At 36.4% G+C, this 24,700-nt stretch overlaps 1 protein-coding gene across 3 annotated transcripts in view; it reads left to right on the top strand.

Moving 5' to 3' along the window:
• SLC41A2 (solute carrier family 41 member 2) overlaps positions 1–24,700 on the top strand; it is a 183,505-nt gene that overhangs the window by 13,579 nt on the left and 145,226 nt on the right. For 2 of the 3 annotated variants that reach the window (XM_037845913.1, XM_037845914.1), the window contains exon 2: positions 12,813–13,531. In XM_037845913.1, coding sequence (XP_037701841.1) covers positions 12,977–13,531 — 555 coding nt within the window. In that variant the 5' untranslated portion in view covers positions 12,813–12,976. Of the gene's footprint in view, positions 1–5,231; positions 5,402–12,812; positions 13,532–24,700 lie in introns of those variants that run through there. The other variant, XM_037845912.1, reaches the window with a different exon arrangement.

The raw sequence follows: 24,700 nt of genomic DNA on the forward strand, positions 1-24,700 counted from the left end.
CCTGGCCTACTATTTTTTTTTCCACTATATCTACCACTTCTGTTCATCTTTTGGATAATAAAGAATTTTTTTAGTAACATTCTAATCCTTTCAAAAAATATACATAAACACTGTATTCTAGCATTTCTGCATAGAAGGGTTTCAGAATGACCTTAGGCAAAATCATGTGGCTTCCGTCTTTCCAATGCTCTGTGATCGTTTAGTAGACTTAGTTCTCTGGTCTGGAAAAAACCTTACAGTACAGTTTAAGATGGTCTGTTTTATTTGTAAATTGTGTGTTATTCAGATATCTGTTTTTTAAAAATTTAAAATATATTAGATACATTGATTTACGTTTAACCATAGTTTTAGAGCTAACTCTGATTCAGCTTTTATTTTCTTTTTCCCCTTTAAAACACTGTAGTTCTCTGAAGACCCTTACTGTTCAGTATGTGAATGTACTGTTTAGTTTATATATGTACTGGTCAGTATGTATATACAATACTTGATAGTATGTTGCCATTTTTTATGTATTAGAGAAGTTGTGATGTAACAGAAAGATTATGTATAAAATATAGAGTTCCCATATACCACCTATTATTAACACCTTGCATGAATGTGGTGCATTTGTTACAATTCATGAAAGAATGTTTTTATAATTGTACTATTAACTATAGTCCATCATTTACAATAGGGCTCACTGTGATGTACAGTTCTGTGTTTTGTTTTGTTTTAATTTTTATTCTAGGAACATATATACAACATAAAATTTCCCTTTTTAACCCTGTTCAAACATATAGTTCAGTGCTATTAATTACATTTACTATTTTGGGCTGCCATCACCACCATCCATTACCAAAACTTTTCCATGCCCAAATAGAAACTATGTATTATTTAGGCATTAACTCTTCATTTCCTACCCTCAACCCAGGCCCTGGTAACCTGTATTCTAGTTTATGATACTATGAATTTACTTACTCTATTTCTTATCAGCGAGATAATACGATAATTGTCCTTTTGTGTCTACCTTATTTCACTCAACATGATGTTTTCAAGGCTCATCCATGTGTTGCATGTATCAGAGTTTCATTCCTTGTTACAGCTGGATAATATTCCATTGTATGTATTTACCACGTTTTATTTAGCCATTCATTGGTTAATGGACGCTTGGGTTGCTTCCATCTTTCAGCAATTGTTGATAATGCTGCTGTGAATATCAATGTGCAAGTATCTGTTCGAGTCCCTTTTCTCAATTCTTTTGGGTATATACCCAGTAGTGGGATTGCTGGGTCATATGGTAGTTCTATACTTGGCTTTCTGAGGAATTGCCAAGCTGTCTTCCATAGCAGCTGCACCATTTTACGTTCCCACCAACAATGAATGAGTGTTTTTATTTCTCCACATCCTTGCCAGCACTTATAATTTTTCATTTTAAAAAAAATAGTAGCCATTCTAGTGGGTGTGAAATGGTAGCTCATGAAATTTTTTATTTTTCTTTCCCTAATAGCTAATGATATTGAGTGCTTTTTGGCCATTTATATATCTTTGGAGAAATGTCTATTCAAGTCATTTGCCCATTTTTAAGTTGGGTTTTGTCTTTTTGTTGTTGAGTTGTAGGATTTCTTTATATATCCAGGATATTAAACCTTTATTGGATATGTGGTTTCTAAATATTTTCTCCCATTGTGTAGGTGGTTGTTTTACTCTCATGATAAATTCTTTAGTTTTCCAATCCATGAACATGGAATATCCTCCCATTTATTTAGGTCTTCTTTGATTTCTTTTAGAAAAGTTTTGTAATTTTCTGTGTTCAAGTTGTTCACAACCTTGATTAGATTTATTCCTAGATATTTTATTCTTTTAGCTGCTATTGTGAATGGGTTTTTTTTCTTTATTTAGTGTATAGAAACACTACTAATCAACCACTGCATGTTGATTTTGTATCCCTCTGCTTTGCTGAATTCATTTATTAGTTCCAGTAGCTTTGTTGTGGATTTTTCAGGATGTTCTGTATATCAGATCATGTCATCTGCAAATGGGGAATGTTTCATTTCTTCCTTTCCAGTTGGATGCCTTTTATTACTTTCTCTTGCCTAACAGTGTGACTGTGGGCCTCTTTGCCTTGTTCCTGATCTTAGAGGGAAAGTTTTCAGTCTTTCCCCATGGAGCATGATATTAGCTGTAGGTTTTTCATATATGCCCTTTATCATATTGAAGAAATTTCCTTCTAGTTCTGGTTTTCTAAGTGTTTTTATCAAGAATAGGTGCTTGATTAGTTGAGATGATCATGTGTTTTTTCCCTTTGTTCTGTTAATGTGGTGTATCACATTTGTAGATTTTATGTTGAACCACACTTGCATACCTGATTATGATGTATATTTTGTTGAGTATTATATATATGTATTTATCACATATATATTATAGATATATTTGCATGTATATTCCTGAGGGATATTGGTCTGTAGTTTTCTTTTCTTGTGGTATCTTTTTCTGGCTTTGGTATGAGGGTGATGCTGGCCTTGTAAAATGAATTAGGGAGTATTCCATCCTCTTTAATTTTTTGCTAGAGTTTGAGCAGGATTGGGGTTAATTCTTCTTGGAATGTTTCGTAGAATTCTCCAGTGAAGCCATCTATTCCTGGGCTTTTCTTTGTTGAGAGGTTTTTGATTACTGATTCAATCTCTTTACCAGTTATTGATTTGTTGAGATCTTTGGGTTGGGTTTTTTAAAATATAAAATTGGAACAAAACAGTTAATCTGAAAATTATAAACCAGATGTTCAAACAGTATGTGTAGGAATGAAGTTCTGATATATGCGACAACATAGATGAACCTTGAAGACATCATGTTGAGTGAAATATACCAGATACAAAAGGACAAATATCATATGATCTCACTGAAATGAAATAATTAGAATGAGCAAACTCATAGAATCAGAATCTATAACATAGTGTACCAGGGGATGGGCTGAGGGTTAAAGCTTAAAAAATGTACAGGGTTGGCTTAAACAGTGGGAATTTATTCGCTCACAGTTTTGATACTGGGAGAGTCCATATCAAGGCATCATGAAGGTGCTGCTGGTTGCCAGTGATTCTCAGCTCCTCTGCTACATGACAAGGCACACGGTAGCATCTGCTGGTCTCTCCTTTCTCTTCTGGTTTTGTTGATTTCAGCTTTTTGCTCCCATTGCTTTCTCTCTCATGTGTGAATTCATTCCATTTATAAAGTGCTCCAGTAATAGGATTAAGACCCATCCTGAATGAGGTGGGTCACACCTTAACCGAAGTAGTCTCATCATAAGGCCCTTCTTATAATGGGTCACACCCACAAGAATGGACTAAATTTATGAACATGTTTTTCTGGGGTACCCACAGCTTCAAACCACCACAGGGATGGTGGAAAAGTTTCGGTAATGGACAGTGGGGATGGTAGCATAACATTTTGAACGTAATTAACAGCACTGTATTGTATATTTGAATGTGGTTAAAAGGGGAAATTTTAAGTTGTATATATGTTACTAGAATAAAAATTTTTAGGTTTTGAACCTTTCAGAGAAATGGATAATAATAACAATTGATATTACTAGCTAACATTTATTTCAGGCTTAATAAATATTTCTAAGTACTTTACACATATTAAATAATTTAATCCTGAAAATAATGCTATGAAGGAGATGTTTTATTTCTTCATGAGGAAACTGGTGTAGAGGTATAGGTCCCACTGTTAGTGAAAGCCAAGCAAGATTGAAGCCAAAGTGGTTTGACTGTGGAGCCCCAGCTCTTGACTACCATCAGCATCGTTAGTGTGTTGACACTTCTTGACATTTGATTTTTTGGAAGCAAATCCTCTCTCTTAATTGAGTATGAAGATTTGTTGAACAAGAAATTCCTACATAAAATCTCTCAATGCAAGTCATGTTATTGACTTATTCACCTAACGAAAGCTTAGCAAATATCTCACTAAGATTTTTACAGTTTCCAACATAACATGAAGTACATGCCAGTGATTCCACATGAATAATACAATGTTGAATAGGCAGTTAATATCCTTCTTTAAAAATGTACTGACTGAAATCTGTAAAGTCATGTATGGAATTTTGATTGTGCATAGGGATGTGTTTGAAATTTAGCAAGAGGGCATTGAAAATTTCTCAAGAATGTTTAAAAAATTTTAAAAGCACTGAAATAAACTTCATGGGGAAATCAAACATTTTTTGTGACTCTTACACTTATTTTTTTGTTTGATGTTATTTTGAGTTATGTATGATGAGTTTGGGGGGAGACACACCATAGACTTGCTGGTAATCTGGTCCTATTTATTTACAATCATTTAACAGATATAAGATATAAAAAAAATCATGGCTATGAAAAATAGAATACAGCAAAAATGAATTATCTGAAGTATTTAGAATTGAATGAAGACCATGAATGAATGAATTGAATGAAGACTATGGCCTTTTAGTTGTGCTGTTCTTTTGGGGAAATGTGTGGAGAGGGAGATGTAGGAAAGAAAATAGAAGAAATTTTAGAGCTTGCAGGAGTTTTAGAAATAGAAGAGACCATAAGTAGTCATAAAAATAACTTTGTGAATAACATTGATTATGAAAATCTTAGTTATTTTATGAAATAAAAAAGCAAATGCAGAACAGTGTGTACAATATGAGCTTATTTTTGTTTAAAAATATATAGAAAAAGTAAAGTAGTCATATATGTCATCAGTGATTATCTCTGGATGGTAGGTTTCCAGAATAAACAACTTTTGTTTATCCTTGGCTTTGTGTGTGTGTGTGTGTGTGTGTATGTGTGTTGAATACATATTGCTTCTGTAAAAAAAAAAAAGTAAAAGAATAAAGGAGAATTATATTCTAGTGGACGTTAGAAGCATGGTTTCAGATGAGCTGGTAAAGGTACTGAAGGCACTTCTATGAGCAAAGACCACTATATGACAATTAAATTGTTTATGTGTGGCTTTGAGACTAGTTGTAGCTAAAAGAGGAAGACTTGGGCCCTTTAGAACAGGGTTCCTTTTTTTTTTTTTTTTTAATTAAACCTAGTTATTTGAATAAAATGCTCAGCCCAGATCAAAGGGTAGAGAAGAGATTTGACTGCAGGGAGTAAAGATACCGATTTAGGTCATTGTTTCAATTTGGTGCCAAGATAATTGAGTAACATAACACTGTGTACCTGTAATTTGCCCAGTCTGCATAGTTTCTTCTAGTGTGTTTGTGCACTTGTGCTGACTTCACAGCACTGCGAACCAGGGAGCACTTTTGAGAGAAAATACAGCTTGGGAAAGGTAGAAGATCTGGCTTCATCCCCTTGGGTGAAGGAGATGCAGAGAGGGAAGGTGGTGTTAAGGCAGCACCTAAGGAAGATCTAGGTGTGGGAACTGTCCTGCCACTTACTTCCTCATCTAATGGAAGGTAATGTAATTTATCATGGCCTGTTCATGAGGGTGTGTGGTGCTCTTTCACCTTTGGGATAGGGGAAAGAGAAGGGCACATGGATGAGTAGTAGAAGTACTCTGAGTAAACATTTGAAATATCACAGCCCCGAAAATTATGGGACATTCTTGGTCTTAGAAATAAAATAAGAAATGATAACTTTACGTTTGGCAAATTATTTTTTCCTTTATCATTTTTAAAAGGGTTTATTTTCCTTTTAAACTTTAACACATTGGCTTCCTTTCTGTGCCTTAAAATTCTGGAAACTTTTTAATTTTCAATTTAATTGTTCAGAAAGTCATGTTAATTTGATCCCAGAAGTAGGTTTACATTTTTAAAATTGAACTGTAAGAATATAAGGATGTGTTAAGAGTAAAAGTATGTAAGTATACTTTGGATGAATTCTGAATAATGATTTCTACTCATTTAAATGCTGATGAGCTCCAGTTAATCTAGGTTCTAAATTTAGATATTTCAGATATAAGTGCCAGAGAAAACAAGTAAGGGAATGTATTGTTTTTTTATTCTTTATGTATACTATCTTGTTACACAGAGATGTTGAAACAGCTTATAAAAAACATCATCCACAAGAAATACTGATTTAAAAAATAGAAGTGCAAAATCAGTATCAGATAAAATAAAACTAGGAGTATAACATTAAGGTGAACAAACTGATCATAAGATATGAGTTTCGATGTAGCTCTAGGTTTTCTCACTGATGAAGTAAAAAAGGAGTCTTATTAGTGAAAAGTCATATTAGTGAAAAGTGAAAATACCAGTTTTCAATGGCAAGGCTTTCGGTAGTTATAATTTCTAAATAATGTTTCTTGTGTGACTTTATACAGGAGAGGGGGATATTGCAAAAAGTGATGTACTCTTGCAGTTTTGTAGGAAATTGGTGAATCTTTTATGTCACTTGTAAGAAAGAATTATTAATGTTTGGTAGATTTTTTAGATAAGATACATGTAAGAAATGTTTATTATACAGCAGGGGAAATACACCTTTTTTAAATTTAAAAGCAGTTTCCTCAACTTCAAAGCAGAGTTCTTTGATTCAACTTGTTCGCGGTCCAACCATCCATTGTCTTGTTTCAAACAGCGTCCTTCACTAATGTTTCTGGTAATTACGTGATTTTGTGTTACAAAAACTGTTTATGTGCTACTATAACTTTAATCAAATTTCCCAGTTCAATGATTGGATGTTTTCACTTTCATTTGGTTGGTTTGATATGGACTACTGATACTCTAACTGTTGGCACTTGGAAGTATTAAAATGTACTCTCTATGCAATCCACTTAGTTCTTTGGACACATATTGTATTTATTCTGTCAACATTTTCTCAGTAACTAGAAATGACTTAACTATGGGTTGTATTTTAGTTGCTTCACTGGCTTGTTGTTTCTTTTTTTTTTTTTATGCAATTTTACTGAGATATATTCACACACTATATAATCCATCCAAAATATACAATCAGTGGCTCACAGTATCATCATATAGTTGTGAATTCCTTGCCACAATCAGAGAGCATTTTAATTAACTCATTGGCTCGTTTTTGATGTGTCCTTCTTACAAATAAAGCATTCATTAGAAAATTCTCCGCTTTTAAGAGGTAGTAGAGGTTGGAGGTTTTTGTGATTCTAAGACCAAAATAAGTTGCTCTGGGTTTGGTTTCATCGGGAAAATTATTTGAGAGGTATTGAGGATTTAGTATACTGAGGATTTATGATACCCACTGATTATTACTCTGGGCTAAAACAAATTCTTTACAAATGCTGGCTGTCTTTAGAAACTTTGGTTGATAAATTTTATAATGTTACTCTTTTTTTTCCTGGGATAGTCTCAGAAATTAGTGATGTTTTATGGAATCAGCTAGCCCTTGACAGCAGTAGCTGACTCATGTCGATGACTCACCACAAGATTTTGTTTTTGTGGGGAGAATATCAGGCTCACCAATTTTGCAGCAACTCGATGTTACTGAAATGTCAGTTAATACCCTTTTACTCTTCTCTCATTTTTCTCAACTTGTTAAGAAAGTTTGGCATCACCACCTATTACTTAAATGAAACCTATGTGAGTTCCTGAATGCAGTTTAAGTAGAAAGTTTCCCATTTGAGCCAAAGAAGTCAAGATTTTTCTTAGGAGCTAACTATATATATTTCAGTCCAAAAAGAAGGTACTTTCATTACACTTTAGAGGTTAGCCTTTTGATCAGGGAGGGCAGTATTGGTGAGATAGCATTCTTATATTTCACTTTCCAAGTACTTTTAATTGAACCGAACAATGATGATAAAATTGCGAGATAAAGTATGTAGATTACTATTAATTCAGCTATTGTTTGGACCTACTTGATACACCTTATGAAGTTCATGGGACAGTTACTGACTGGGTTTACCTTCATTCTTTAGAAATGTTACCATGGGATTGTTCCTTTTCTTCAATTAACTACATGAGATCAAAATACTGTATTTAAAGTGTTTTTCCCTCACTTTTATATATTTTCCCCTACTTATACATAGATAGCATGAATTCAAGCTCTGCCAAGCAGTAGTACATTTGAAATTTCTTTTACGTTGCTGTATTCATTTTTAACTTTTTTGAGGGCCAAGAGATGTATTACATATAACAGGAAACATAAGATATGACCTCTGCCATGTGGAATTTGGCAGTGGGAGGCCAAATGGATACCTTGGACTGTTTTTGTTAGTATGAACAATGCTACTAAAAACATTCTTTTCTGGATCTTTTGGTGTACAGTGGAAGAGTTTCTTCAGGATGTATATTTAGGAATGGAATTGCTGGGTTGTGGAGCATGTGCCTCTTCAATTTTAGTGGATAACGCCGCGTTGTTTTACAAGGTGATTTTAACAGTTTACACTTGCACTGCTAGTATTTGTGTTACCAGTGCTTATGTCCTTGTTCACCCTTAAAAGTCTATCAAATTTTTGATTGGATGGATGTAAATCAGATTCCTTTTGGAATATATAGGGAAGTGTTTCTCAGACTTTTAAGTACATGCATATCTGTTGGGGATATTACAAAAAATGTGGCTTCTGACTCGTAAGTTGGGAGCAGCTGCTGAGAGCTGTAGTTCTAACAAGCTCCCAGGTGATGCCAATGCTGCTGGCCCTTAGGCCATACTTTGAGTAAGAAGGGTCTAAGGCACTGAAAGAATCAGAGCTGCCATTGTGTTCCCTGCACAAGGAACCTAAATAGTCTTTGGAACATAACTACTAAATAATAACATTTGATACCAACAGTTTAGTAAAAGTTTTGTGAATCATGCCTGAGCTGTATTTTTTTTTTTTTTTACTGACATTACATGAGCAGTATAGATTAAAAAACTTTTAATGTAGCAATTTGGAAAAAAAAGTCCCATAACCTAGCCAAGTTGACACATGAAATTAATCTTTACACCTGTATAACAGAGGGATTACATTCCCAAGTCAATTACAATGAATTGTTTGTATGTCAAGATTTTATATATATGAATCCAACAAAATTTTATGTAAGAAATATATGGGAGAACCTAAGATGAGGTGAGACAGGGCAAAAAAACACCTCTGTGAAAATTACTAGATAAAAACCAGAAAGTGACCCAGAACACCACTTCCAGAGTAGCACCAGCCAGACAAGGTCTGCTAAATCTACAGGGACCATGCATTTGGTGAAACCAGGAGTCTGCATTCTGAAACGAGTGACTGAGTCAGCTGAAAGTCCCTCAGCCACGCTGCAGTGTGGGGAAATGGTGGGTTGGCATTTGGAGATGGACTAGTTCTTTAAAAAAAAAAAAAAAAAAGCCCGGGAGCAGCTGCAGATACGACGGGGAGAGCCCCACAGTGGAGCATGGCAGGAGCGGGCTGGGCTAATGCCTCAGTGTCTGCGGTGGAGGATACCCCTTCCCACACCTGCTGCTGACTGTCTCAGGCCCAGGGGAGCAAAGCGGAGCCAAAGAGAGAAAGGACCGCATGACTTGCAGCCGTCTCCCCCGCGGGCAGGGGACGCTCCTGCCCGGGGCCGGGCCCGGAGTCATGCCGGGAAGCCCAGTGTGACAGGGAGTCTTTCCCGCAGCACCGTGCACATGCCACATTGTCGGCCGTGGACAGTGGCCTTTAATACACCCATGGCTGATTGTCCCGGAGCTGGGAGGGCGGAGCTGTACAGAAAGGGGCAAGTTAACACACCCCATTCAACCATCTTTGAAGCGGGCTGGGAATGCCCCTGAATGGCCTGACGTCCCATGGCTTCCCTGGAGGCCGGCACACACTTGTGATGTGGCGTGGCCATCCCTCAGCAGAGATCCTGGAAGAGCACGGCAGGGAAGGGGGAACCACTCGGAAATCCCAGGGAACCTATGCCAATACCAAGGACTTGTGGGTCAGCGGCAGAGAACAGCCTTAAATCTCCGGGAACACCTGGAAGGTTTGATTATTAAAACTGCCCTTCCTCTCTAACCACTCAGACACACGCCGCTCATTCAGGGCAGACAGCACCAACATACCCAAATTAAGTGCACCAATTGGACCCCACAAGAGTCAGATCCCCACACACCACAAAGACAGATTTGGGGAGAACTGACTTGAGGGGAATAGGTGACTCACGGACGCCATCTGCTAGTTAGACAGAGAAAGTGTGCTCCACCAAGCTGCAGTTCTGACATATGAGAGCTCAAGTAAAGCAAATGCCAAGAGGCCAAAAACAACAGAAAATCTTAAAGCATATGATAAAACCAGACGATGCGGAGGACCCAAATACCCAAATCAAAAGATCAGAAGACACACAGTACTTGGCGCAATTAATCAAAGAACTACAGACAGGCAACGAGAGCATGGCACCGGATATAGAGGACATGAAGAAGAGCATGGCACAGGGTACAAAAGACATAAAGAAGACCCTAGAAGAGCATGAAGAAGAAATTGCAAGAGTAAATAAAAAAATAGAAGATCTTATGGAAATTAAAGAAACTGTAGGCCAAATTAAAAAGACTTTGGATATTCATAATACAAGATTAGAGGAAGTGGAACAACAACTCAGCCTCCTCAAGGACCACAGAACAGAAAATGAAAGAACAAAACAAAGAATGGGGAAAAAAATCGAAAAAATCAAAATGGATCTCAGGGATATGATAAAATAAAATGTCCAAATTTAAGACTCATTGGTGTCCCAGAAGGGGAAGAGAAGGGTTAAGGTCTAGAAAGAGTATTCAAAGAAATTGTTGGGGAAAACTTCCCAAACCTTCTACACAATATAAATACACAAAGCATAAATGCCCAGTGAACTCCAAATAGAATAAATCCAAATAAAGCCCACTCCAAGATGTATTCTGATCAGACTGTCAAATACTGAAGAGAAGGAGCAAATTCTGAAAGCAGGAAGAGAAAAGCAATTCACTACATACAAAGGAAACAACAAAAGACTAAGTAGTGACTACTCAGTGGCCACCAGGGAGGCGAGAAGGCAGTGGCGTGATATATTTAAAATTCTGAGAGAGAAAAATTTCCAACCAAGAATACTTTATCCAGCAAAACTCTCCTCCAAATTTGAGGGAGAGCTTAAATTTTTCTCAGACAAACAAATGCTGAGAGAGTTTGCCAATAAAAGACCTGCCCTACTTCAGATACTAAAGGGAGCCCTACCAACAGAGAAACAAAGAAAGAAGAGAGAGAGAGATAGAAAATTTTAACTGACATATATAGAATATTACATCCCAGGTCACTGGGACACACTTTGTTCTCTAGTGATCACAGATCTTTCCCCAGAATGGACTGTATGCTGGAAAACAACATAAAAACAAGCCTCAATAAATTTAAAAAAAATGAATTTGTTCAAAGCACGTTCTCTGACCACAATGGAATACAAATAGAAGTCAATAACCATCAGAGACTTGGAGAATTCACAAACACCTGGAGGATAAAAATGAGGGGGAGATAAAAACATTCCCGGATAATCAAAAGCTGAGGGACTTAATTGCCAGTAATCAGTCCTATAAGAAATGCTAAAGGGAGTTGAGCAGGCTGAAAGGAAGGGACACTAAACAACTGAGTGAAACTACATGAAGAAATAAAGATTTCCAGTAAAGATCACATGGTAAATATAAACACCAATACTACTGTATTTTTGATTTATAACTCCAGTATTTACTTCCTACAGGATCTAAAATGCATAAACTGTAATGATAAATCAGTGGTTTTGGACTCAATGTAAAATATGTAATTTTTGACAAGAACTACATAAAGGTGGGGGAATGATGGAGTATAGGAACATAGTTTATGTGTCATATTGAAGTTAAGTTGGTATCAAAGAAAAATAAGATTGGTATAGATTTAAGATGTTAAATTTAAGCCCCACGGTAAACACAAAGAAAGTATCAGAGAATATGACCATAGAGATGAAAAGTAGAGTAAGGGTTCCAAGAAGAGGGGGAAGGGGCAATGGGAGTTAAGAAATGAGAGTAGGGTTTCTGTTTGGGATGAAGGGAAACTTCTAGAAATGGATGGTGGGAAGGTGATAGCATTGCAACATTCTAAATGTAATTAATCCCACTAATGGAATGCTAGGGAGGGGGTGGAATGGGAAGATTTAGGCTATATATATGTTTCCACAATTGAAAGAAAAAAAATAGTCTAAATAGATGACAATTAAATGCCAAGGATGGTCTTGGATGGGATCTGAGGATGGAGGAGAGGAGGCTCAAAGGGACACAGATGGGACACACACACACACAAAGGGAAATATAGAATGTAAGCTTTGTATCAGTGTTGAATTTCTTGAACTTCTTAGCTGCGCTTAATGAGGTTGCATAAAAGAATGTTCTTGTCCATGGGAAAAAAAAAAGAAAAAAAGAAATATATGCCTGGAACGGTACTCAGGTTATCTACCAACTGTTTTTGTAGTAAACATCATCATTGTCTCTCCACATTTTAGTAACAAAATGTACATTACATTACACTATAAATAAAATAATATGGTTTATTATTTAATATGTTTAAAGTATAATGCAATATAACTTGCCTTTTACTGTCTGTTGACATATGTAGTTGTAGCAATTTGATTTTGAGCCCTTTCTATGGTAATAAAAGATAACACTTTCATAAATTTGTCTAGTGTAGAGCTTCAGAGGCAATTGAAGATTTCACATAGATATTAATATATAAAGTTTGCGAAGGTAAGAAACACTTTTAACCAACATTGAGCACAAAAAATAGCTGTTTTATATTTCTTTCTATGCTTACTGGGTGGCATAAGGTAGTTAGGTTTTAAGCCCACAAAGTGTAGTGTTAGTACCTTAGAGTTGATTTAAGAACATGTGTGTTTTTACAAACACATGTGAAAATCTAAGTATCAAGAGAGTTCATCTGATTTTTAAACACTATTTTATTTTTTCTTGTTCCAGATCCAACCCCTGCTGTGGAACTACTAAACACCATTTGTTAGTGGAAACATTACTGTTTTCTGCGAAATGAAGTCAATGTTTTAATGTTTGTGTGGTTCTAATTCATCAGCTATGATTCTTGAAGCTTGAAATCTAAGGAGTACAGGGTCTTTTGTGATGACAATATGACTAATAGTAAAGGAATATCTATCACTAATAAAACAAGTGATGGTGCAAGTGGTGGAGGAGGTTTTGTAGATTGGACTTTACATTTAAATACAATTCAATCTGATAAGTTTTTAAACTTACTGTTGAGTATGGTTCCAGTCATTTACCAGAAAAATCAGGAAGACAGGCACAAAAAAACAAATGGCATTTGGCAAGATGGGTTATCAACTGCTGCACAGACTTTTAATACTAGATCCGAACAACATGTGGAGTATCACAGTTTTTCAGAGCAATCTTTTCATGGCAACAATGGGCATGCACCATCAAGCTGTAGCCAAAAATATGATGATTATGCCAACTATAATTACTGTGATGGAAGGGAGGTTTCTGAAACTACTCCCATGTTACAAGATGAAGACGTTTCTAGTAGTGGTGATGAAGATGCCATTATTGAAGCAAACCAAAAATTACCAAAGGAATCCAGTGGTGTCATGGCATTGCAAATACTTGTGCCGTTTTTGTTAGCTGGTTTTGGAACAGTTTCAGCCGGAATGGTTTTGGATATAGTACAGGTGGGTTTTTGTCTTTGTTGAACTTTACTGCCTTTTAAATATTCCATGTCTGTTTAAAATTCTTTATGTAGTTTACAAATCTCAAATATTTAATTTAGATTTCATTTATCCCTTAGTAAAATGAATTAGTGCTGAATCTGGTAGAGAATCTGTTATTTCTAGGAGTTTCTTTTCCCTGAAGAAGTTCTAAAAGAGTAGTGTCATTCTGACCACAAAGTAACTCTTCTCTAAAGACCCCAAGTTAAAAAACAACATCCTATTGATGTTATATTTAAATATTTCCTTTTTTAAAATAAAAATTCATATACATTCATTAAAATGAATTAAAACAATAAAGTGTATTAAATAAAAGACAAAAAGTCTCCCTATTCCTCATCTCCAAGATGAAAACTCTTCTCCCCTCTAGGGATTACTATTAAGTTTGTTGTGTATACTTTCAGACATATTTCTATATGCTTCTTCTTATGCTTACATATACACATGTGCAGAGTTTTTTCAAAACTTAAAATGAAACATTACATATATTTTTCTGTAACTTATTTTTATTGTTTAACAATACATCTTGGACATCTTTCCAAATTGGTACAACAAAGATTCTCTGCCAACTATAATTAGGGAGGTTTCTGAAACTACTCCTATGTTACAAGATGGAGACATTTCTAATGGTGGTGATGAAGATGCCATTTTTGAAGCAAACCAAAAATTACCATTTGTGCTAATATTTTTGTAGGATAGATTAAAAAATAGGATTGCTGAGTTTTAGGGTGTGTATGCATTTAAATTTTTATAAATACTGTCAAATTAACTTCCAAAAAGTTTGTACCAATTTATATTTCTATCCTCAATATATAAGCACTTTTGTTTCTCCAAGACCTTATCAACCTTGGATAGTCTAAATATTTTTCATTTTGGTCAGTCTGATAGGGAAAACTGTCTTGTTTTAATTAACATTCTTTAATTGTTATTCACATTTATCATCTTTTTGTATGTTAACTGGATATTGTTATTTTTTCTGTGACTATTTCTTGTTTGAATTACTGTTTGTATCTTTTATCCATTTTTTAATTTGTCTGCTACTTATTGATTTTAAGAATTCCTAATGTCTTATAGGTACAAACTACCTGTTATCTGATTATCTTTCTAAGTAGTGAATTGTCAAAATATGACATTGTGTTGCTGTCAGTCTTCATTAGTCAGAGAAACATTAACTCTGGGAAAGTGTTGATACATTAACCTGTATATATTATTTATGTATCCTTTATGCTTTTGTCTTTCATGTTTCCTCCTTAAAAGAATATCAGGTCATTTGAGATTCTGAGAAACAATTTAACAGATAACATTTTTATTGAAAGGGAAAATGTACATGGATAGAAACATAATTTTGCCATCATTAGATGAAAAAAGGGTGTGAGGGTACTGTGTTAAGAGACGTATTGAAGTTTTGAATAGATTATATTACCAAAGGGGGACCAAACCATACCTGTCCACATGAAGCAGTTGTTACAATAGTTGCTTCAAGTTATTACAGTAGTGTTCTGGTTTGCTAAAGCTGCCATTATGCAAAATACCAGAAATTGATTGGCTTTTGTGTAGAATATTTTTTTCTGTCTTCTCACTTTCAGTCTCTTTGTGTCCCAGGGTCTGAGTCTCTTGTAAATAGCATATTGATGGATCATACTTTCTAACCCATTCTACCATTCTGCATTTTTTAATTGGAGGGTTTAATCTAGTCGCACTCAGAGTTTTTACTGTGAAGGGAGTTCTTGAACCAGCCATCTTATCCTTTGGTTTTTAGTTATATCTCCTTTCCCACCCCAACCTTCTCTTTTTCCTTTAAGTTACTGTTGGTAATGCTCTAGTTCTGTGCCCTTCTCCAGACCTCTCTCTCCTTTCTTTTTTTCTCAGCCAGTAGAGCGCCCTTTTGTATTTCTTGCAGGGCAGGTCTCTTGTTAACAAATTCTCTCAGCATTTGGTTGTGTGTGAAAATTTTAAGCTCTCCCTCAATTTTGAAGGAGAGCTTTGCTGGATAAAGAATTCTTGGCTGAAATTTTTCTCCTTCAGAATCTAAAATATGTCATACCACTGCCTTCTTGCCTCCATGGTGCCTGCTGAGTAATCAGTACTTAGTCTTATGTTGTTTCCCTTGTATGTGGTGAATCACTTTTCTCTTGCTGTTTTCAGAACATTTTCCTTCTCTTAAGCATTTGGCAATCCAATCAGTATATGTCTCAGAGTGGGTTTATTTGTGTTTATTCTATTTGTAGTCCATTGGGCATCTTTGATTTGCATATTTATGTCATTTAGAAGGATTGGGAAGTTTTCCCCAACTATGTCTTGAAACACTCTTCCTAACTCTTTACCCTTCTCTTCTCCTTCTGGGACACCAGTGATTTTTATATTTGTTGGCTTTGTGTTGTCCATCATTTCTCAGATCCATTTCAAATTTTTCAATTTTTTTCACCATTTGTCCTTTTGTGTATTTGCATTCGATTGCCTTGTCTTCCAGTTCACTTATTCTTTCTTCTGCCTTTTCAAATCTGCTGTTGTGTGTCTCTAGTATATTTTAAATTTGATCTACAGTGTCTTTTATTTCCATAAGATCTGCTATTTTTTTTTTTACTTACTCTTTCAAATTCTTCTTTTTGTTCTTCTAGAGTCTTCTTGATATCCTTTATGTCTTTAGCCATCTCGTTGAAGTTGTTTTGGAGATTTATTTGTACTTCTTTAATTAATTGCTCTAAATTTTGTGTCTCTTCTGGCTTTTTAATTTGTTTCTTAGGCTTGTCCATATCTTTGAGATTCTTCAAGTGCTTTGTGATTTTTCTGTTGGCTTCAGGGCATTTGCTTATCTTGATAAGGTTATTTTGCAAAATGCAGGATTATTTGAGCATTTATATATAATTTGGGAGAGTTACAGCTACCAGCAGGTGGCGTTCTTGAGCTACAGATTTTTGGATTGCAGTTTCCCTATCCTGCCAGTAGGTGGTGCCCTCAAGTCAGTCTTCCTCAGATTTCACCTGTGTGCTGGGCAGAGTCCAAACCAGATGGGGAACCAATCAGCGCACCAGTTCTCCATGTGTACTGGGGACTGCCTGCCCTGGGGCTGCAATGTGGGCCCTGAGCAGTTAGGGAATCTGCTCAAGGGCACACTGCAGGTCAAACATGCCCTGCTCCCTACCTGCTTGCAAGCCTCTGGGGTGTGGGAAGGGCTTCTGATGTGCTGGTATGGTGCCTTCTCCTTTCCCCTCCTCTTGCCTTGTACACATCCCTGGACTTCCATAGGCATAGAGAAAATGCTGCCTCCCAAGTTCCCTCACAAGAGCTCTGGGCCATTTGGCTATAAAGGATCACCTCCCCAGCTAACTGCCAAGCTAGGTGCATGGAAGTGGAGAGCTGCTGCTCACCCGCATGTCCGGAGGTTGTCTCACCATTGCCAGCCTGGGAGGTGGACCTGGCCAAACAAGCTCACAGCACCCCTCCAGTCACCATCTCTCAAGTTTTTGTCCACATCCCCTCCATTTATGGTGGGAGACCCTCTATGGCCAGTCACACCCCAAAACTGCAGTCCCGGGTGTCCTCTGGCCCCTCTCTAGTTTCTTTCATGGAAGATAAGCCTGTTCCACCTCGCCTACTCCACCATCTTCCCAGAAGTCGGATTGGCTTTTATAAAGGGAATTTATTAGGTTACAAATCTATGGTTCTAAGGCCATAAATGTGTCCAAACTAAGGCATCAACAAGAGGATACCTTCGCTGAAGAAAGACCAGTGGTGTCCAGAACACCTCTTTCAGCTGGGAAGATATGTGGTTGGCATCTGCTGGTCCTTTGCTCCTGGGTTCTGGTTTCAAAATGGCTTTCTCCAAAATGTCTCTGGGCTTCTGTCTTGCTTAGCTTCTCTCTTTCTTCCTTTTGCATCCTTGCTTGTTCTCCCAGGGCATTTCTCTTTAAGAGTCTGGGGGTCCTCTCTTAGCTTCTCAGGGGCAAACTCTGGACTTCATCTCTTAGCTTAGCATCTCCAAACATCTTTCTGTCTGCGTCTCCAAGCGTCTGGGTCTGTGTTGGCTCTTAAGGACTCCAGTAAACTAATCAAGACTCACCTTGAATGGGCAGGGTCACACCTCCATGGAAACAATCTAATCAAAAGATCTCACCCACAGTTGGGTGGGTCGCATCTTCATGGAAACAACCTGATCAAAAGATCCCACCCATAATAAGTCTACCCCCACCAGATTGCACTAAAGAACGTAGTCTTTCCTGGGGTACATAACAGTTTCAAACTGGCACAAATAGTATCACAGCTGCTAAAGCGAATAAACTTTTTTGGTTGATTTTTTTTCTAGATATACCACTTATTCTGAAGAAATACTCAACATTTAGCTGTTTAGAAATGGCAACATCTATAGAAATAATATGTTAGTGTTTAGATAAGCAGAATGTTTGTGTACTTCATTGTGTACATTCCTCTGGTGTAATTTAAGGTACATACCATTTGAAAGAATAACATATATATATAATTGGAAAAAGTTCCTTTTATGATATTTTATGAACTTTAACACTGCTAGCCCTATGGGCTTTATAATATTTCTTAGGGTTAAAATCTTTTTTAAAAAACTCACAATGTAAATGGCTTTGAAAGATTTTACCTGAATGTGCTTTTAAAAACTTTACTTTTGAAAGTTAACTTGCATAAAATGCACTATACAAAAATGTACAGTTCCTTGAATTTTCATGACACCAACACCCATATAACTATCAACAAGGTTAAGAAATAGAATCTTTCTAGTACATCATTTAGTTTTCCTTGTGCCCTCTATTAATTGGTGGTTCCAAAGTGGTTGTACCAATTTATATTCCATCTTGCAGTGTATGAGAGGTCCCATTGCTTCACTTCCTTTTTGATTTTAGAAATTCTTGGTGCATGTGGGTGTTATCTTATTGTGGTTTTAATGGGGATTTCTCTGATGACAGATGTTTATTGGTCATTTGGATATTATTGGTAAAATTTCTTTGTCCATTTTTCTATTTGATTTTTTTCTTATTAATTTGTAGGAGCTATTTTTATAATCTGGATACAAGCCTTTAGTAATATGTATTTCCCCCTCTGTGGCTTGCCTTTTCACTCTCTCAATAAAGTCTTGGATGAAGAGACAGTTCTTAATTTTTATTTAGTCCTTGTTTCCCATAATTTCCATGGTTTGGGCTTTTTTTTTTTTAAATCTTTCAATACCCTGAGGTAATTAAAATATCCTCTTATATTACCTTTTAGAAGCTTTTTTGTTTTCCTTTTCACATTTAGATAATATCCTTCCTGGAATTGATTTTTGTGTAAAGTGTACGGGGTTATGTTTTCTTTCTTTGTACATAGATTTCCAATTGTGTCTGCACTATTTATATAACAAAACAAAAACTCAACAGAAACAAAAGAGAAAGAGAGAAAACAAAAAGGAAAGAAACAAATGAACTCCTCCTTTGCTCTTTGTTGCCCTTTGTTATAAACCAAGGGTCCATTTATGTGTGGGATGTTTCTGGGCTCTCTGTTCTGTTCCTTTGGTGTATCTGTCAATCTTGACATGAATATTACTGTCTTATTAAGTTGCCTAGTTTATGTGTTTTTCTTTGCTTTTATAAGAGAAGTTGTAAGTTTAAAGGAAAATCATGCATAAAATAGTTTCCAGACACCACCCTGTTATTAACCCTTTGCATTAATGTAGTATATTCGATACAATTCATGAAAGAACATTTTCAGAATTGTATTATTAACTATAGTCCATCATTTACATTAGGGTTCGTTGTGTTGTACAGTCCTACTTGTTTTGTTTTTTATTTTTAAAATTTTCATTCTAACAATGTATATACAACGCAAAACCTCCCCTTTTTCACCACAATCAAATATACAGTTCAGTGCTGTCAATCACGTTCACAAGTTTGTGCCACCATCAACACCATCCACCACCAAAACTTTTCCATCAACCCCAATAGAAACTCTGCACAATTTAAGCATTGACTCCCTATTTCCTATTTCTACCCCGGCCCTGGATATACTATATTCTAGTTTCTGGCTCAGTGAGATCATATGATATTTGTCCTTTTGTGTCAGGCTTATTGCACTCAACGCAATGTCTTCCAGGTTCATTCATCTTGTTTCATGTATCAGAACTTCATTTCGTTTTATAGCTGAATAATATTTGATTATATATACCACATTTTGTTTATCCACTGAGGTTGCTTCCATCTTTTGGCAATTGTGTATGGTACTGCTATGAACATTGGTTTGCAAACATCTGTTTGAATCTCTGCTTTCAATTCTTCTGGGTATACCTAGAAGTAAGATTGCCAGGTCATATGGTAATTTTATACTTAACTTACTACCAAACTGTTTTCCACAGCAGCTGCACCACTTTACATTCCCGCCAACAATGAACAAGTGTTCTGTTTTCTCCACATTCTCTCCAGCACTTGTAATTTTCCATTTTTAAAATAGTAGTAATTCTAGTAGGTGTGAAATGGTATTTTATTGGGGCTTTGATTTGCATTTCCCTAATGCCTATTGATGTTGAGCATCTTTTCATGTGCTTTTTGGCAATTTATATATCTTCTTTGGAGAAATGTCTATTCATGTCTTTTGCCCATTTTTTGGGGGGGTTGTCTTCTTGCTGTTGAGTTGTAGGATTTCTTTATACATTCTGGATAGGAAACCCTGGATATGTGGCTTTCAAATATTTTATCCCATTGTGTAAGTTGTTTTACTTTCATGATAAAGTCCTTTGATGCATGCAAGTTTTAAATTTTGATAAGGTCTTATTTATCTGTTTTTTTGTTATTGCTTGTACTTTGGATACTATGCTGTTTTGATTTTGTGCCTTTGAAGTAAGTTTTAAGATCAGGATGTGTGAGTTCTCCAACTTTGTTGTTTTTCAAGTTGACTTTGGCTGTTTGGGGCCCCTTACCCTTCCATATAAATTTGATGACTAGGTTAGGGGTCAGGGGTCAGGGTTGCTACTGAGAGGGTGAAACTCACTGGTATTTAACACAGTTTATCAGCTGCTTTCTCCAGCCTCTCACTGGATGCTGCATGATGTTCCACTAGACTCAGGAGTTTCAAAATAGTTGATTCAGACAGTTCCTACTAGGTCAATTGCTGTTTTGGTAGAGGGAATGATTTCTGGAACCTCCTATTCTGCCCACCATCTTCCCATGATTCTCTCCTATGAGTCTTGATATCTAGTAGGGAATGTTCTCCCCTTGCTCTTCTTTAAGAGTGCTTTAGTGATCGTTGTCCTTTCATTTCCAGACACATTTTAGTAAAGCTTTTCAAGTTCCATCCAAAATTTGTTGTAATTTTGGTTCAGATTACATTGAATCTAGAGATAGTTTGGGGGAGAATTGACACTTTACAATACTGACTCTTCCAATACATGCATGAGGTATAGTCCTCCATTTATTAAGGACACCTTTAATTTCTGTCATTGATGTTTTATAGTTTCTGATCACAGGTCTTTTACATCTTTTGTTAGATTCCCTATTTACGTGATACTTTTTTGTGGTATTGTAAGTGATGTATTTCTAAAGTTCATTTTCCATTTGTTGCAGGTATATAAATTGATTTTTATGTATCTAGCAACTTTGCTAAAATTAAGGTTAATAATTTACCTTTAATTATTTTAGAATTCCTTTCATCATAATCATATCTATGAAAAATGACAGTTTTCTTTGTCTTAAACCATATACATTTTAAATTTTGTCTTGCAATTTTGTACTGGACCTCTAGTGCACTACAAAATGGAAGTTGTGATAACAGAAAACCTTGTCTTTGTTCCAGATCTCACAAGTAATGATTTCAACATTTCATCATTATGTATTGGGGTTTGCTATGGGGGGGTCACTTATTCTTTATCAGATTAAAGAATATTATTTTTTTAGTTTGCTGAGATTTCTTTTTTTAAAAAAAATCTTGAATGGAGGTGAATGTTATTAAATATTTTTCAGTTTTCATTGATATGGTTATATGATTATTTTCCTTTATTCTCTTATTGTTTTGATTCTATTGCTTGATTCTAAAATAAAGCAACCTTACATTTCTGGGAAAAAATCTAAACTGATAATGAAGAATTCTTAGTTTCATATAATACTGGATTAAGTTTGTCAATTTTTGTTAGAATTTTGCATGAATAAGATTAGATTGTAATTGTCCTTCTCATAATGTCTCTGGCATGATTTTATATCAAAATAATGATAGTCTATGAAATGAATTTGAAAATCCCTCCTTTTTCCCCCCTTTCTCTAGAAGGGTTTGTGTAATGTTGGCTTCTTTTCTTCCTTAGTTGTTTGGTATAATTCTCAGATTTTTAAAATGTCATTTGGCAAAACAAAAATCTAGCAACTCTATCTCAAACCATGAAAACTATTTTGAACATTTTTTGGTCCATGAAATCCAAAGGTCTGAGAACCTCTGATTTAGAGTGTTACAAATCCTGCATTGTGATTTATTAGTAATGCCACCTTGAATAATTCACTTAATATCTCTGTCATAGTTTGCTATATCTGCTATGACAGATCCCCACCAGTCTTCCTACATGTGAAATACATTCACTCCATCCCAATATCCCAAAAGCCTTGAGCCATTTCATTAACAAAGTCTCAGCAAAATCTTTATGGGTGTGGTCTATACTGGGGCAAAATTCCTCTCCACCTGTGGACTTGTGAATCCCAGAAAACAAGTTATCTATTTCCTAAATACAATGATGGGACAGGCATAAGACAGAACTTCTATTCCAGAAGGGAGAACCTGGAAGGAAAATAGAGGTCATGGATCCCATGCAAATCTGAAACTCAGCAGGGCTAACTCCATTAGATTCCAAGGTCTGAGAGTCAACCATAGATCAATGCTTTGCCACCTCTCTGGGTGTTGGGGCAGTGGCCATGCTCTTTGCAAACACTGGGGCATAGACCCCACCCTCTCCTGGCACATGAGGATGGTGGCTACTGTCTCCTCAAACACTAGTGCTTAGGTCCCACCCTCTCCAAGCACTGGGGTAGAAGGCCCACCCTTTCCAAAGACCAAAGAAAAAGACCTGTCCCCTCCAAGCATGAGGGCAGAAGGCACTGTCTCTTGGCCCAAGGGAATCTTTTATGACCAGACATCTGCTTCCATGGTTCTGCCCTTGAAGTTATTTTTCCTTCATTTCATCCAATCTCTGTCCCTTTCAATCCAAACTGGTAGTGCTTCTACTCATACAAAATTCTCAAAAAACTTCTCAGTTTAGTGTGCAATTCAAAGGAGTCCAAGCCATCAGACAAAAGGATCTTCTGCAGATCCTTTCTGAATAAACGTATTTTTTTTAATCATCATTTTATTGAGATATATTCACATACCACGCAGTCATACAAAACAAATTGTACTTTCGATTGTTTACAGTACCATTACATAGTTGTACATTCATCACCTAAATCAATCCCTGACACCTTCATTAGCACACACACAAAAATAACAAGAATAATAATTAGAGTGAAAAAGAGCAATTGAAGTAAAAAAGAACACTGGGTACCTTTGTCTGTTTGTTTCCTTCCCCTACTTTTCTACACATCCATCCATAAACTAGACAAAGTGGAGTTTGGTCCTTTTGGCTTTCCCAATCCCATTGTCACCCCTCATAAGCTACATTTTTATACAACTGTCTTTGAGATTCATGGGTTCTGGGTTGTAGTTTGATAGTTTCAGGTATCCACCACCAGCCACCCCAATTCTTTAGAACCTAAAAAGGGTTGTCTAAAGTGTGCGTAAGAGTGCCCACCAGAGTGATCTCTCGGCTCGTTTTGGAATCTCTCTGCCACTGAAGCTTATTTCATTTCCTTTCACATCCCCCTTTTGGTCAAGAAGATGTTCTCCGTCCCACGATGCCGGGTCTACATTCCTCCCCGGGAGTCATATTCTACGTTGCCAGGGAGATTCACTCCCCTGGGTGTCTGATCCCACGTAGGGGGGAGGGCAGTGATGTCACCTTTCAAGTTGGCTTAGCCAGAGAGAGAGGGCCACATCTGAGCAACAAAGAGGCATTCAGGAGGAGACTCTTAGGCACAAATATAGGGAGGCCTAGCCTCTCCTTTGCAGCAACCGTCTTCCCAAGGGTAAAACTTATGGTAGAGGGCTCAACCCATCAAACCACCAGTCCCCTATGTCTGTGGTCATGTTAGCAACCATGGAGGTGGGGTAGGCGAATACCCCTGCATTCTCCACAGGCTCCTCAAGGGGGCACTACATCTTTTTTTTTTTTCCTTTTTTTTCTTTTTTTTTTTTTTTTTAACTTTCCCTTCTTTTTTTAAATCAACTGTATGAAAAAAAAAGTTAAAAAGAAAACAAACATACAATAAAAGAACATTTCAAGGAGACCATAACAAGGGAGTAAGAAAAAGACAACTAACCTAAGATAACTGCTTAACTTCCAACATGTTCCTACTTTACCCCAAGAAAGTTACATAATATAGCAACATTTCTGTGAACTTGTTCCTACTATATCCATCAGAAATTAACAGACCATAGTCATTTCTGGGCATCCCCAGAACGTTAAATAGCTTATCTGTTCTTCTTGGATTATTGTTCCCCCTTCCTTAATTGCTCTCTACTGCTAGTTCCCCTACATTCTACATTATAAACCATTTGTTTTACATTTTTCAAAGTTCACATTAGTGGTAGCATATAATATTTCTCTTTTTGTGCCTGGCTTATTTCGCTCAGCATTATATCTTCAAGGTTCATCCATGTTGTCATATGTTTCACCAGATCGTTCCTTCTTACTGCCGCGTAGTATTCCATCGTGTGTATATACCACATTTTATTTATCCACTCATCTGTTGAAGGACAATTGGGTTGTTTCCATCTCTTGGCAATTGTGAATAATGCTGCTATGAACATTGGCGTGCAGATATCTGTTCGTGTCACTGCTTTCCGATCTTCCGGGTATATACCGAGAAGTGCAATCGCTGGATCGAATGGTAGCTCTATATCTAGTTTTCTAAGAAACTGCCAGACTGACTTCCAGAGTGGCTGAACCATTAAACAGTCCCAACAACAATGAATAAGAGTTCCAATTTCTTCACATCCCCTCCAGCATTTGTAGTTTCCTGTTTGTTTAATGGCAGCCATTCTAACCGGTGTTAGATGGTATCTCATTGT

This window comes from Choloepus didactylus, chromosome 8, assembly GCF_015220235.1.
Source record: "Choloepus didactylus isolate mChoDid1 chromosome 8, mChoDid1.pri, whole genome shotgun sequence".
Lineage (NCBI taxonomy): Eukaryota > Metazoa > Chordata > Mammalia > Pilosa > Megalonychidae > Choloepus > Choloepus didactylus.